At 39.4% G+C, this 16,284-nt stretch overlaps 1 protein-coding gene across 1 annotated transcript in view; it reads left to right on the plus strand.

The window, feature by feature from the left end:
* ADGRV1 (adhesion G protein-coupled receptor V1) overlaps positions 1-16,284 on the plus strand; it is a 677,468-nt gene that overhangs the window by 208,548 nt on the left and 452,636 nt on the right. Inside the window, exons 51-52 of the mRNA XM_049867518.1 lie at positions 14,713-14,935; positions 15,235-15,439. Of these exons, the coding sequence (XP_049723475.1) occupies positions 14,713-14,935; positions 15,235-15,439 (428 nt within the window). The remainder of the gene's footprint in view (positions 1-14,712; positions 14,936-15,234; positions 15,440-16,284) is intronic.

Raw genomic sequence — 16,284 nt, forward strand, 5'->3', positions numbered from 1 at the left:
GATATCCTTTCGTCTTTCATGATGTCAGGGAAGTTTTCTGCCAACAGACCTTCAACTATTCTCTCTGTATTTTCTGTTATCCCTCCCTGTTCTGGGACTCCAGTCACACGCAAGTTATTCTTCTCGATAGAGTCCCACATGATTCTTAGGGTTTCTTCATTTTTTAAATTCTTTTATCTGATTTTTGTTCAACTATTTTGGTGTTAATTGCCTTATCCTCAAACTCCCCAACTCTGCATTCCAATTCCTCGATTCTGCTCCCCTGACTTCCTATTGAGTTGTCTAATTCTGTAATTTTACTGTTAATCTTTTGGATTTCTGAATGCTGTCCCTCTTTGGATTCTTGCAGCTTATTAATTTTTCCACTGTGTTCTTGAATAATCTTTTTGATTTTTCAACTGCTTTATCAGTGTGTTCCTTTGCCTTTTCTGTAGATTGCCTTATTTCATTTCTGAGGTCATCCCTGATGTCTTGAAGCAGTCCGTAAATTAGTTTTTTATATTCTGCATCTGGCAATTTCAGGACTGTATCTTCGTTTGGGAAAGATTTTGATTCTTTAATTTGGGGAGTTGTAGAAGCCATCATGGTCTTCTTTATGTGGTTTGATATCGACTGCTGTCTCCAAGCCATCTATAAAATATTGTAATGATTTATTTTATATTTGCTCACTGAGTCTTATCTTGTTTTGTTTTCTTTCAGTATGCGTACATGGGCTATTAGATTGCACTGTCTTGATTGTTGTAGCCTTTGAATCACTTATGTTCTATTACCAGCTGGTTTGGGCTGTTACCAGATATATAAGCCTAAGAGTCTATTCACTATTCTTGAGTAGAATCTGATTTTGGGTCACCAAGTGTGTGGTGTAGACTGTCACCTATTCAGTTAGAGGAGTAGTGGTGATAGTTGTGTGCACCAGATTCTACTAGCAGCAGGGGGCCACACTCCAGGGGGAGCAGGATGCTGACAGGCTTCCCCCAAGTTCCAGTGAGGTAGGTGTGTCTCTATTCCTGAAGCACTTTGGTGGGTGGGCTCTGCAGCTGTACCTTAGGCACCCAATGCATGTACCTCTACAGATTGGTAGGTGTCACTATCCTCAGACCCCTGTGGCAGGAGGCTAGGTGGTTTGGGTGGAGCTTCAGCCCTCAGTTCCCCGTTGTGGGTTAGTGAGGGCTCTGTTTAATAGGTAGAGATATCAGACCTGGGAAACTTGTCTTTCCAGTAATCCGCTAAAACAGTTACAGTCAGATCACTATCAGAATTGCCTTTGGATTATAATAGCCACCTTGTTGCCTGTAGGGATGAAAGCCCAAGACCGTCGATCTCATATGCTTGGCTGGAGCTGGTTCTATATTTTTAGTCCCATTTCGGGATGTCAAGGAAGCATTTTTGGTCCCTGGATTTTTTGTAGCTGCTTCTCTCAGGCCAGGACAATGGGTTAGGAAAAGACACACACAAAAAACAAACAAACAAACAAAAAAAAAACGCAGAGCACTTCACTCCCTGGCCCTGGAAATTCCAATGTTAATGAAGCCACCTGGGACGGTGAGGGCAGGGATCAGATAGATAGGAGAGAGTAGCACCCAGGAATATAGACAAAGTTACTTATTTTGCTTGGTGATGACTGTTTTATCTGAGATTCCCGAGGAGTGTGTATCCTGTGTGCGTTGGCTTGGTCGAGATTGCCCCCGAGGGTCAGGCTTGTGCTATCTCAGAAGCCGTGGTCAGTTCCTCCAATCCTAGTCCAAAGCTCAGCGCCAAGGTTCCCGGGCTGGGACACAGCACTCCAGGCTCCAAAACCAGGTGCTGTCTCCCCGTGGTTGCTTGTTCTCTTGTTAGCCACATCAGGGTGCAGCCTGCTCACGCTGGCTGAGTCTCTGTCACTCAGGTCAACTCTTTAGATCTGTGTTTGATGGTCAGGTTCATAGATTGTCATGTATGTGATCGATTCACTTGTTTTTCTGAGTCTTTATTGCAAGAGGCATCTGAGGTAGCTTCTACGTAGTCAGCCATCTTGGCCCCGCCCAGTATATATTTTTAAAATATGTAAGTATTTATAAGGTGATAACAAGTATTTGCATTTAACAGTTTAAAACATAGTTGGAAAATAACAGAGAATTTTGCTGTCATTGATTATTCTCTCAGCCGTCTTCCACAGTCAGAATTTCTTTTTGGGTTCTCTGTACTTTTCTTCACATGTCAGAAACATATGCAAGATTTTTAATCACTAGGGTCGCTATGAGTCGGAATTGACTCAATGGCAGTGGGTGTGATTTTGATTTTATGGTTTCGGAAACAAATTCAGTTAGCAAGAACCAAAGGATTAATGCTGTCTGGAGCCTGTAGGATTATTTCAGAGTTAGCAAGGAATCACTTGGGTAGGTAAATGATAATAAGGAAAAGAAGTGAGCTTGTCAGGCCCTGGCAGTTGTGAACAGTGCAGGCAGGGCACAGTTAGTGGGGACACGTGTCTCCTGACAAGGTGCTGAGAAGAAGTTGGAAGCTAAGCCTGAGTGGTCAGCAGACAAGTCCAGATAAACCAAAGTCACGACTTTAAATTGAGACTTGATAATTCTGTTCCTGGTTTTATTGCCTTGATTATTTATATTATGAATTAAACAGCAAATATCTATTAATTCTATATTATATATAAGTTCTTGTTTTCAAGTTCAAATGACTTCCTTGCCCCCAAAGACTTAATGTCTAGTTAGAAAAGCAAAAATAAATAAATAAATAAATAAAATAAAAGATAATAATTCAAGGTAGAGTACTGATACAATTTGCCCTGTGAGTGGTAGAACTCAGAGGGGAAGAGATAATTTTAAATGGGAGTGGTTGTAGTTTAAGAGGAGAGCTGAGCTATGACTTGGTGGATTGGTAGGATTTTGATAGATAGAGGCAGGAAACATTTTTGGCAGGGGGGAAGGTATGAGCAAAGATATGTTTATGGCATTGAGGGCACAGTTAGTAGACTACAGTGGAGAGGAGAGAGGATTTGATTAGGAACGTAGTGGTGCTAAACTTGGAGACACACACTGGAATCTATAGAAGAGTCTTTGGAACATCAAGTCCAGGGATTTGAACTGTGCTTCAGATAATGCAGTGGTTTTCAAACATTTTAGTGTCAGGAATTTTTCTTCCTTTTAAACATGTGAGGATCTTAAATAGTTTTTGTTCGTATAGATTATAACTATTGATATTTATTGTATTAAGACTTAAAACTGAGAATGGTGCAAGAATTTTATTAATTCCTTTAAACTTAACAATAAACTTATTACAGGTGAACATAAATAACACGTTTTATGAAAATAAGTATAGTTAAAAAAACATTGTGAGAAAAATGGCATTGATTTTTTTTTTTTTTTCAAATCTCTGTAATTTCTGATTTAATAGACTATACCTGGAGTTTCATGTCTACATCTCATATAGCCTCTGGAAAATTCTACCATATGCTCGTGAAAGAATGAGAGTGAAATGGGCATACAGTATCTTGGTATTGTTATGACAGTAGTTTTGACTTCACAGACCTCCTGAAAATGTCCAAAGGATCCCCAGGGTCCCTAGACCACACTCTGAGCACTGCTGAGGTACAGGAACCCTTGAATGCATTTCAAAGACAAGTGATGGTTAAAAAACCAAACACCAAACCCACTGCCGTCGAGTCGATTCCGACTCATAGCGACCCTGTAGGACAGAGTAGAACTGCCCCATAGAGTTTCCAAGGAGCGCCTGGTGGATTTGAACTGCTGACCTTTTGGTTAGCAGCCGTAGCACTTAACCACTATGCTACCAGGGTTTCCAGTGATGGTTAAAGGCATGTTTTAAAACTCCACTTAGCTGTGAACAGAATATGCTGGATATAGTAACTTGCAGCCTCTCAGACAAAAATTAAAGAAGGCCTTGAGCTGCAGTGGCAGCAGTAGCAATGGAAGAGAAGTGCTGGGTGCAACAGAAAAGAGGATTGAACAAGACTTGACTTTTCAAATGCAAGGAGCAAAAGTTACCAAGCTTTGTGGCAATTGGAGGGAGAGTATTGATGAAATTAGGAAAGGACATAGGGAAAATGACTTTAGAGGGAAATGTGATGAGCTTGGCTGTAGGTATTTTTAGTTTGAGATGTTGTAGAGGAATCAGTGGATGGTTAAAGATGTGGAACTGAAATGAGAAGAGAATCAGAGCTAGAGATTTAGGTTTTGAAGACCTTAATAAATGGGACTAGTGAAAGTTAATAAACCTACAAAGTGAATGGTATTGAGCAGAGAAGAGGGTTTAGCACAAAGAGAGGAGTCTTTTTTTTTAATTGTGCTTCTGATGAAGGTGTACAGAGCAAATTAGTTTCTCATTTTTAGACAGTTAATACACATACTGTTTTGTAACACTGGTTATACCCTGCAACGTGTCAACACTCTCCTCTTCTTGACCTTGGGGTCCCCATTTCCATTTGTCTAGCTTTCCTGTCCCCTCATGCTTTCTTGTCCTTGTCTCTGCAACAGTGTGCCCATTTAGTCTCACATATGTGGTTGAGCTATGTGTATTATTGTTTGTTTTATGGATTTTTAAGGGTGAACTCAGGAATGTCTTCAGTACTGAGTTGAAAGGGTGTCCAAGGGCCATCCTCTTAGGGTTCTCCAGTCTCTGTCAGACCGGTAAGTCTGGTCTTTTTTAGGGAGTTAGAATTTTGCTCTACATTTTTCTCCAGCTCTGTCCAGGACTCTCTATTGTAATCCCTGTCAGAGCAGTTGGTGGTGGTAGCCAGGCACCATCTAGTTGTGCTGGACTCAACTCTGGTGGAGGCTGTGGTAGTTGTGGTCCATTAGTCCTATGGACTAATTTTTCCCGTGTGTCTTTGGTTTTCATCATTCCCCCTTGATCCTGACGAGGTGGGACCAGGGGAGTGTGTTAGATGTCTGCTCAGAAGCTTTTAAGACCCCAGATGCTACTCAACAAAGTATAATGAGGAATATTTTCTTTATAAACTATGCTAATTGAGCTAGATGTCCCTCAAGACCATGGTTCCGGCCCTCAGCCCAGTAATTCAGTCCCTTAGGAAGCTTGGATGTGTGTATGAGGCTTCTGTGACCCTGCCTTGGTCACGCTGTGCTGACTTTCCCAGTATTGTGTACTGTCTTACCCGCCACCCAAGTTACCACTTATGTATTGTCTAGTATTTTTTCCTCTCCGCCCTTCCCTCATTCGTAACCATCAAATATTGGTTCTTTCTGTGTGTAAAGAAATATGAATTTTTATAGTAGCAGTTTCATACAGTATTTGTCTTTTCATGATTGACTTACTTCACTCAGCACACTGCCCTCCAGATGCATCCATTTTGTGAGATGTTTCAAAGATTCATCATTGTTCTTTATTGTTGTGTAGCATTCCATTGTGTATATTACCATAGTTTGTTTATCCATTCATCTGTGGATGGGCACTTAGGTTGTTTCTATCATTTTGCTATTGTGAATAAGGCTGCAGTGAACATGGGTGTGCATATGTCTATTCGCGTGATGGCTCGTATTTCTCTAGGGTATATTCCTAGGAGTGGGATTGCTGGATTGTATGGTATTTCTATTTCTAGCTTTTCAAGCAAGTGCCATATCGTTTTCGAAAATGATTGTACCATTTTGCATTTCCACCGGCAGTGCATAAGAGGCCCAGTCTCCCTGCAACCTCTCCAACATTTGTTATTTTCTGTTTTTTTGATTGGTGCCAGTAATGTCAGCATGAGGTGGTGTCTCATTTTGGTTTTGATTTTCATTTCTCTAATGGCTAGTGGTCTCAAGTATTTCCTTATGTGTCTGTTAGCTGCCTGAATGTCTTCTTTGGTGAAGTGTCTGTTGATATCTTTGCCCAATTTTAAGTAGGAATATTTGTCTTTTTGTTACAGAGGTTTTGGATTTTCCTATAGATTTTAGAGATTAGACCTTCATTGGATTTGTCTTAGCCAAATATTTTCCCCAGTCTGTAGGTTCTCTTTTTATTATTTTGTTGACTATAAGTTTTGAATTTTTTAAAAAAATCCCAGTTATCTAGCTTATCCTCTGGTGTTTGTGTATTGTTAGTTATCGTTTATATCCTACTTATGCCATGTATTAGGGTGTTTAGCATTAACCCTATTTTTTCTTCTGTGGTCTTTATAGTTTTTGGTTTTATATTTAGGTCTTTGATTCATTTGGAATTAGTTTTTGTGTGTGGTGTGAGGTATGGGTCCTGTTCCATTTTTTTACAGATGGACATCCAGTTTTGCCAGCATCATTTGTTAACAAGACTGTCTTTTCCCCATTTAATGGACTTTGGGCCTTTTTCAAAGATCAGGTAATCGTAGGTGGATGGATTTACATCTGGGTTCTCAATTCTGTTCCATTGGTCAGTGTGTCTGTTGTTGTATCAGTACCAGGCTGTTTTGACTATCGTAGCTCTATAGTAGTTCTGAGGTCAGGTAGTGCAAGTCCTCCAACTTTATTCTTCTTTTCTATAGTGCATTACTTATTCAGGGCCTCTTTCCTTTCCATATAAAGTTAACGATTAGTTTTTCCATCTTGTTAAAGAATGCTGTTGGTATTTGGATTGGGATTGCATTATATTTGTAGATGGATTTGGGTAGAATTGACATTTTCACAATGTTGAGTCTGCCTATCCATGAGCATGGTATGTTTTTCCATTTATGTAGGTCTCTTGCAGTAGTGTTTTGTGGTTTCTTTGTATAGGTCTTTTATGTCCCTGGTTAGATTTATTCCTAAATATTTTATTTTTTTAGGGGTTGTTTTAGTAATCTAGTGATGCTATAACAGAAATACCACAAGTGAATGGCTTTAACAAAGAGAAATTTATTCTCTCACAATCTAGTAGGCTACAAGTCCAAATTCAAGGCTTCGGCTCCAGGGGAAGGCTTTCTCTGTTGGTTCTGGAGGAAGGTCCATGTCCTCAATCTTCCCTTGGCCTAGGAGCTCCCCTGCACAGGAACCTCAGGTCCAAAGGACACACTCTGCTCCTGGTGCTGCTTTCTTTGTGGTACGCAGTCCCCATGTCTCACTACTCATTTCTCTCTTTTATATCTCAAAACAGTTTGGGTTAAGACACTAGTCTTGTAGACCTCATCGATATAATTGCTGTGAATCCATCTTATTACATCATAGTGATGGGATTTACAACACATAAGAAAATCACATCAGATAATAAAATGATAGACAATCATACAAAGGAATCATAACCTAGCTGAGTTGACAGGTTTTTTTTGGCGGACACAGTTCAGTCCATGACAGGGGCTATTATAAATGGTATTGCTTTTCTAATTTCCTTTTTTGTAGTTCTCTTAATTGGTATATAGGAATTCAGCTGATTTCTGTGTGTTTATCTTGCTGCTGAATCTTTCCATTAGCTCCGTTGGTTTTCTTGTGGAGTCTTGGGTTTTCTATATATAGTATCATATCATGTGCAAATTGGAATAGGCTTACTTCTTCTTTACCAATTTGGACACCCTTTATTTCTTTTTCTTGCATTATTGCTTTAGCTAGGACTTCCAGCACAATGTTAAATAGGAGTGGCGATAAAGGGCATCCTTGTCTTGCTCTTGTCTTGTTCTTAGGGGGAATGTTTTCAGCTTGTCTCTGTTGAGAATGATGTTGGCTATTAGTCTATCCTGTATGGGGTTCATTGAGCTTCTTGGATGGCGAGCTTTTCATCTTTCATATTAGGGAAGTTGTCTGTCAGCAAATCTTCAGTGATCCTCTCTGTGTTTTCCGTTTTCTCCACCTGTTCTGGAACTCCGATCATGTGCAGATTTTTGCTTTTGATTGTATCCCACATCCTTCTCAGGTTTTCTTCATTCTTTTACCTGAGTTTTCCTCAAACAAAGTGGTATCCAAGGATTTGTCTTCAATTTTACTGATCCTGTCTTCCATTTTTTCAGATTTGCTCCTAAACCCTCCTGTTGCACTGTCCATTTCTGAAATCTTTTGTTTATCTTTTGGAGTTCTAATTCCTGTTTTTGTATGATTTTTAGTTGTTTATTTATTTTGAAATCTTGTTCCTGTATTATCTCCCCGTATTCTTCCATTGCTTTGTGTTTTCCCTGATTTTGTCTTCCTTTCCCATGGTTTTGTCTATTTTTTCTTTATTTTGTTTGCATTTTTCTTCAACTCTTTCCTAACCTCTTGGAGAATATTAGACTTCAGAATTCCCTATCAGGTAGTTCCAGTGACTTTTCTTGTACTGGAAGGTCATTTAGTGTTTTATTTTAGTTGCTTTCAGAAGCCATCCTGGCCTGTTTTTTAATATGTTTTAATATTGTCCGCTGTCTCTGGGACATTCAGGAATTATTTTCTTCGTTTACCGATGGTAGATTTTTTTTTTTGTTTTGTTTCGTCCTGCTTTTCTGTTTTATTTGGTTATGTCTGGGCTTATGGGCTGGACGTGTTTTGTTGCTTGCTCATCTGTGGGCACAATGTTTCTTACCACCTTGTCCATGTGAGCAATGCCAGTAGCTCAGCTATGGTGCAGGAGGGCAGGTCCAGCATGGATGGAGGGGTGGAAGTGGGTCATTTGCAGCACAAGTGGGGTTGATGGGGCTGGGTGGGGGGGGTCCAAGGAGGGGTCCAGGGGTCTGCGGGTCCACACCAATGCCACTTGGAGGCATGATCATGATGCTCAGTGTGTGGTGAAGATGGGCAGGAGAGAAAGGAGAGGATGTGATGTGAGGAGCTAAGTGAGGGAGATAAAGGAGAGAAACAGAAATGAACAAACAAAAAAATAAGCTGGAGAAAAAAGTAAATTAAATGGTGGCGAGGTAGGATTCGGCAGGCAGGGGGCAGGGCAGACCCAGAGAGGCTGTGTGCTAGTGGCTTTCTAGCCAAGCAGTGCAGCATGGCCCTTTGACAAGGAGCTGGAACAGTGCATGGGGCTAGGTGGGTGGGAGACAGAAAAGGAAGGAAAGGAGAGAGAAGAAACAAACAAAACAAACAGGCAAAAATATGGCACTGAGGGAGCTGACTGGTGGGGATGGCACAGATCTGGGAGGCTGTGTGCTGGTGGCTTCCTAGCCAAGTGGTGCAGCTCTGCTGCCAAAAAGGGGTGGGGACAACACATGAGCCTAGGTGGGTGAGAGGAAGGAAGGGAAGGAAGGGATAGAGAGAGAAGAAACAAAAACAAAAAATATGGCACCGAAGGAACCGGCTGGTGGGAGCATCACAGACTGTGCAGGTCAAGTGCTAGCAACTCTCTAGCTGAGCAGTGCAGCATGGCCTGTTGTGAAGGGATGGGGCAGCACACAGGGATAGGTGGGTGGGAGAAAGGAAAGAAATGAAGGGAGAGAGAGAGAGACAGAAGAAACAGAAAAAAATGGTGCTGATGGACCTGGTCAATGGGTGTGGCACAGAACCTGGGAGGTCATGCTAGTGGCTCTCTAGCTAAGCAATGTAGCACAGCCCGTGAAGAAAGGGTGGGGATGGCACATGGGACTCGTTGGGCAGGAGAAAGGAAAGGAAGGAAGGGAGAGAGAAGAAACAAAAAAACAATAACAAAGACATTTTTAAAAATATGGTGGTGGGGAAACTGGCTGTTAATGACAGGGCGGACCCAGGTGGCAGTGAGCTGGTGTCCCTCTGGCCAAATAAATGTGGCCCATTGGAAAGCAGTGGAGGTAGCATAGAGGGAAGAAGGGTGGGGAGTGAGAAAGCATGTATCCCTGCCTACTGGGTGCTCTGTCTCCTGTTGGGAGCTCTGTGAAGTTCCCTTCCCATAAGCCCTGTCTGAGTTCCTTTTGGCTGTAGTCCAAGGTGGTGAAACCGTGCTGCCTTAACTGGTAGGGGACCTCCACTCCATAGCTATCCTCTTTCTCTGTTCTGTCAGTTTCTTTTTCCATTCAGTGCTTGATTGAGTTCTTTATCCCTTCATTTGATGTTTAGGGTTCCAGGATTGATGTTTGTATCTGTTTTATGTACTTTTTCAGGTCTTTGCTGTGGAGGGATGGTTTGTGTTTTTGTCTATAGAGCCATGTTGGCTCCACCTCCGAGCAGTCTATTCTTGAAGTTTTTCTTTTAAATGCACGACTGCTGCTTTCTCTACCAGGCATAAAAAAAAAAAAAAAAAAAAATTTTTTTTTTTTTTTAAGGCATAACAAAAAAAATAGTAACCTTTAAATAATTTCACCAGTAAGTCCTTTCAGCTGCTGACCAGAAACCAGATATTATCTTTGTATCATTTTCAGGGTTTTTTTTTTATTGTATTGTTTTACTCGTTTCTGTTTCCTACTCCTTGGACCTCAATTCTATGTCCATACCACATTATCCCAGACCCTGGCCACTTCCCATCAGGACTGTTTTCTGGCCTCCACACTAGGTTCATGCTGCCATTAGAGTCCTGTGCCTGTCTCTCCATTGTGCTCTTCTTCTCCTTAAATAAGTTCTCTTTACATTGTTAATACTCTAACAGGGCATACATTTGTGATGTTATCTCACAATTCACAACTTGAGTGACTGTCTTATCATTCACTAAAAATGATTTACTGAATATATATCTTTCATCATGTATTTGTTTAGTTTTTGCCAATTTGTCCTTTAATTTTGTACCTTTATCATTTTTACTTCTCTTATATTTCACGTTTTCAAGTGGACTAACCTCGAGTCACTTATTGTTATTCAAAATAGTTGCCTAATGAATGTTTTTAAGGATGATGAGTGCTGACTGAATGAGCCATTAATTGAAGTTATAGAATTTCTTCTAAAGATTTTTTAAAAAATACAATAGGCACATTTTCTATAAGAATTTGAAAAATTCTGCCTAAGGCTTATTAAAGGACCCATTTTGAGGTCTCTTTATTCTTTTGTTTCTGTGACTTGAGGTTGTAGAAGTATGAAAAGATTATAGGTAATTATTTAGAATGGCTTATTATAGATCCATTGAAAGCTGAAATTATGCATTAAATAATATTCAAGGACTTTCTTATTTTGAACCTGTCAAATATTTTGTTAAAAGTATTAGATTGAAGCCATGGTTATGAGGATCACGTATTTATTCTGGTAATAACTTGACAGATTATTGGGTGGTGACTGATTTCTTTAAATGGAGGCGGAGGAATGACTATGAAAAAGACAAAAGGCTGTATACACTTACCTTTCCCTTCTCCCTTCTCTCATTTATTAAATAGATATTTTGAAGTGTCCATTATGTGCCAAGCACAGTAGTAGACACTGGGGAACAAGGGTAAGCAAAATCAGGTATAGTTTCTGTCCTGCATAAGCTTAACGTGTAGTAGGGAAGAGAGGCATTAAATATACAATCATACAAATAAGTTTGTATTTACAAACATGCACCTGCCATGAAGATGTACTCTTGTAACACAAAAAGGGAAGGACTTGAGCCAGTCTAAGGAGTGCACAGAAAGCTTCTCTGAGGAAGAATCATTTAAATTGTGACCTGTAGATTTAGTGGAATTTAATGACGCAAAGCGTTGAGCATAGGGGGGGCTCTAGGCAAAGGGAACAGCATGTGCAAAGGGGTCAGATGATGAGAGTGAACATGTGCTTTTAGGGAAGGACCTGGAAGAGGCTGATGTGGCCCAGACATAGGCGGTAAGGGAAGAGTGGTACAGATTGTACCTGAAGGTGTAATCAGTAAACACTCCTGATAGGAATTTAAAGGATTGTGCTTTTTACCTGAAGGTGCCCTGGTGACACAGTGGTTAAGAGCTCAGCTGTTAACTGAAAGCTTGGCAGTTTGAACTCACCAGCTGTTATGTGGGAGAAAAAAACCGCCAATCTATTTCCGTAAAGAATATAACCTTGGAAACCGTATGGGGCAGTTCTGCCCTGTCCTATAGGGTGACTATGAATCAGAATCGACTCAATAGCAACAAGTATGGTCTTTATCCAAAAGGTAGTGGGGGAATATTTGTGTGTGTGTGCGTGTGTGTGAGTGTGTGTGCTGTTTGTTTTAAACAGGGGATTAGGTTATCATAGGGAGAAAAGCTTAGAGGCTGTAGAAAACTACTTCAGACTGATGATACTGGATGATGGAGCTTGGAATGTGATGGGTGATGCAAATGGGAAATCAGATAAGGAGAGAAGTAGATGGATTCAGAAAATATGTTACAAGTAAAATTGACAGGATTTGATACAGATTAGATGTGAGTGAGAGAGATGATGTCAAGGATAATTCCTACTCTCTGCAACTTACAGTTACAGAAGTTTGGTGGTCCCATAACTATTATGGTGACCACTAGGAGAGACCAGGGTTGTGGGGCAGAGATAAAGAGTTTCATTGGGACATGTTAAAATTGGGATGCCTTTAAGTCATCCATGTACAGATACTGAGTAAGAGATAACTGTTAGAGCTTGGAGGGGAGCCCTAGACTGCAGGTATAAATTGGGAGTTCATAACTGCAGAGGGACATTTTATTGCAAGCATAGATGAAATTGTCTAGAAAGAGACTATGTACTGTGAGAGAAGGGGCCCTTGAACCAAGCCTTGATGAATTCCTCTTTCTAAAGAGCAGTTAGAGGAACATACATGGGCAAGAGAGTCAGAAAATACAGATATCTATAGCTAACACTTGCTGAGTGTTTACTATGTTTAAGGCGGTGTTCTAGCCCTTTTGATCCTCGAAGGTCATTTAATCCTCAAAGGTCTGTATGCTGCTGGAAGGACATTCACCCCTGCCTTCCTCTTCTATCCAATACTCTCAGCTTCATCTAACCTCCCTCCTTTGAAAAACATCTGGATTAAGGCCACTTAATCACACTCTTCCTCCCTCTTTAGTCACCACAAGAAGCCCAAGACCCCTGGGGTTAGAGATAGTCTCATCCCTATATCTGTATATCCTCTTATCTGGTGCCCAACTCTCACCTCCCCCAACTTCTAAAACCCTTCCATAGTGCCCTATGGAACATATATACTGTGTCTGAACTTTTTCTCAGAATCTTCCCTTCACTTCTTTGCTCTGAACTCTAGTTCTCTCCTGAGGACACTGCTTCTATACAGTGTTCCCTAATTGCTCTGTTCCTTGCTGGTTACTTCTTATATTCCCAGGTCTTTAAATGTTGGGCATGTTTGCTTTAGCACTTAGTTCTAGGACTTCTGTAAATCTATAATCACTCCTTAAATGATCTTATCTAGTTGTGTTGCTTTAGTTTTTTTTTTTAATAGTTTTGCTAAATGGGAAATAATTCTATAATCAATACTAGTTAAAATGCTCTTCTCCAAGGTAGAGATTTTTTTTATTTATAAGTTCCCTGGCCTAATTTCATGGTCTTGAACAATACAAATGTCTATTTTCTAAGGAAACTGTTTGTGCATACATAAATGCAAATTTGAGCCCCTCCACATCTCCTGCTGTGAATGTCTAATTATTTGCTTCCTACTTTACTAATTAGATTGGAGATGAAGTGTATAGGGTATGTCTACCAGGGGTAAGGCACCTATTCAGACCACCTAATCAGTGATGTTCAGAACACCTTTGTTTATGATCTTGATTGAGACTGTAGAATCTTTAACTTTGGGCAATGTTGACGTCTGTCTGGCGAGTTTGCCTTTTATTGACTATCTCCAGTTTTACAAAACTTTGTAAAAAGTATGTGACCATTTTAAAATGAAAGTTTACTAGTGACACTTTTCTTGGTAATCTTTATCTTTACATGCAGCATTTACTAAAAAGCAATAGTACTTTAATTGCTATAAGTAAAAATGATCACGAGTTATTGATATGTAAAAGTAAGGATATTGGGTGTTATAGATTAAAATTTTAAAAGACACTTATCATTTCCAGTTCTCCTATTTTGATACCTAATCAGCATCATTTGCTATCTGTATTTTCCGAAGTGTTTCTCTAAGTACTAGAATTCGTTGCATGTTTCTCTATGGCTTCTCATTTTTCTCCATAGTTTTAAGTGGTATATACGGTGTAGTAAACCACTTTCCCCTATATTTGTATTTCTGTAGCTGCAAATACGTGTCATTGTTTTGAACTACTAAGAGCATGGATTCCTAATGACATTTCAGAAGCCCCTGGCAGAATAAACTTGAAATCATCACATTGTTCATATCTTTTGACCTAATTAACCGCCCTTAAGAATTTACCAATTGAAAACAGTTAAAATGAAAAATTCCATCTTTACTGTTAGCCTTAATATTGAAAAATTAAATGAAAAACAACTATAAACATCCAGTGTGGGGAAATTACTAAATATATTTTGTAGACAACCCTATAGATTATTTTCTATGAATTAAAATTATAAATACCATGTAGCAAAATATAAAAATGTGTATGATATAGCATTAAGAAAAAAAATTTTGTTTCCATTGTTATAATTATGTCAATTATGAATTCATATGGGATGACTGGACAGGAAAATATAAAGATTAAACATTTGGTGGTGGAATTTTGGGCATTTTTTTTCACTTAAAAAATATCCTACTGTGCTAGCCAGTAAGTAAATATTAAAACAAATACAAAAGAGTCCAAAATCCATTTAGGGTTTTACCAGCTAGCAATTTCTTTTTTATTAAACGGATTTTGTGCACATTGTGAGGCTGGATTGATTATTCCATAGCATTTAAAAGTTATTGTTTACTTTTTTATTTCAGAAATTGAATTATGTTGAGTTAATTTCAGAAATCAAAGTGGAACTCTGAGAGTTGTAAGAGTTTTGCTTTGAGTCCAGCATAGGGAATGTGTGAGGTTACTACTTACATTTCAGCCTAGTTGCCTTTCTTTCCTTCTTGCAGTCCACATACTTCTTATTGGCCAAGATGTGTCTGCCCTTTACCGCTGGAATTCAGAGCTGAATCAATTCTCTTTTGTTCTGGGAGCACCTTCTGCTCATGATGCAGCTTCTGTTACAGTGAAGTCCCTTAATTCCAGCAAGAATTTAATTGCCCTGGCAGGAGCTACCCACTCACACATATATGAGTTGGCCTACATCTCCAGGCAGTCTGACTTTATTCCCAGGTAGGTGCCATGTTTTATGCCAGATGTCCTTATGCTTTATGCCACCTAAGTTCTAAATATTTAGTGACTGAAAAAATGTACAAAATATAAGAGATATCGATGAGCCAGAAATTTGGTAATTTTCCTTATTTCTAGTATCTGTTCTACCAAGTTGTTCAGTATTATATTAACATTGTTAATTATAATTTTTATTTGTGAAATCCCTTAATAAATGTAATGAGAGTTTTATAAGCAATCTACTATGTTTATTTCTTAAATTTGTTGTAGTTGATTTATTCTATATATACTTCTTATGTTAGCTCAGGTGAACTGATGTTTGAACCTGGAGATAGAGAAGCTATAATAGCGGTAAATATCCTTGATGATGTAGCTCCAGAGGAAGAAGAATCCTTCAGAGTTCAACTGAAAAATCCCAAAGGAGGCGCAGAGATTGGTATTCGTGGCTATGTAAAAATATCCATTGTGTCTAATGATGATGCCTATGGAATTGTTGCATTTGCTCAGGTAATAGTACTGAAGATTCTTCAGTTAGAAGTCAAAATGATTTCTTCATTGTGTTTATATAGTAGTTGTTATCAGCACTCACTGAGTCAAGCTTTGAGTATGTTAAGCCTTTCGCTGTTCTGTTTCTCTGGCGTCAGCTCCTACTTTGCATTCTAAAGTGAACTCTACTGACACCATCATGTTTACAGTCTTATATACTTGCCCCTCTGAGTTAACTTGACGTGATCTTTTATTGCTCTGATTCTTTTTTTATAGGCTTCAATCTTAGTTGGTCTGGGCCCAGGAGTTTAGCTCTGCTCTTAGCCTCTTTACCAGAGGACAATGACAAAGCAGATCCCGGATACACATTACATACAAATATATTACTTTCCTAGTATTCCTTTGTTTTTTTCATGTGTGATGTCTAAGGTTGTGTGGTTTTCCTTCTTTAGAGAACCCAGCCTAAGACACCATTATTCAAATGTGTATAACTGTATGTGCACTGTACACATCCAGATACTTTTTCTTAAGTAAAGAGAACAGTGTAAATCTTCTCAGCTCTATAGCTTCCATGCCCAGACTTTATATTCGTATACAAATAAGCAAAAAGACACTCATCCTGTTGTATCATGTATTCCTATTTGCAAGGTGTATCCTAATTTCTTAACTAGAGTTATAACTATAATTATCATGCATCTTTCTCTGAAATATTCCGCTAGTACGGAAAACTTGACTCAAGCTGGTTTAAACACTAAGAAGATGTCCATAGAGAAGATGGGCTTCAGGGTAGGTGGTATACTCAGCCATGTCACCGTGGTCCAGGTTCTTTTTACCTCTCCACTTTGCCAACACAAAGCTGATCCTTT

This window comes from Elephas maximus, chromosome 2, assembly GCF_024166365.1.
Source record: "Elephas maximus indicus isolate mEleMax1 chromosome 2, mEleMax1 primary haplotype, whole genome shotgun sequence".
NCBI lineage: Eukaryota > Metazoa > Chordata > Mammalia > Proboscidea > Elephantidae > Elephas > Elephas maximus.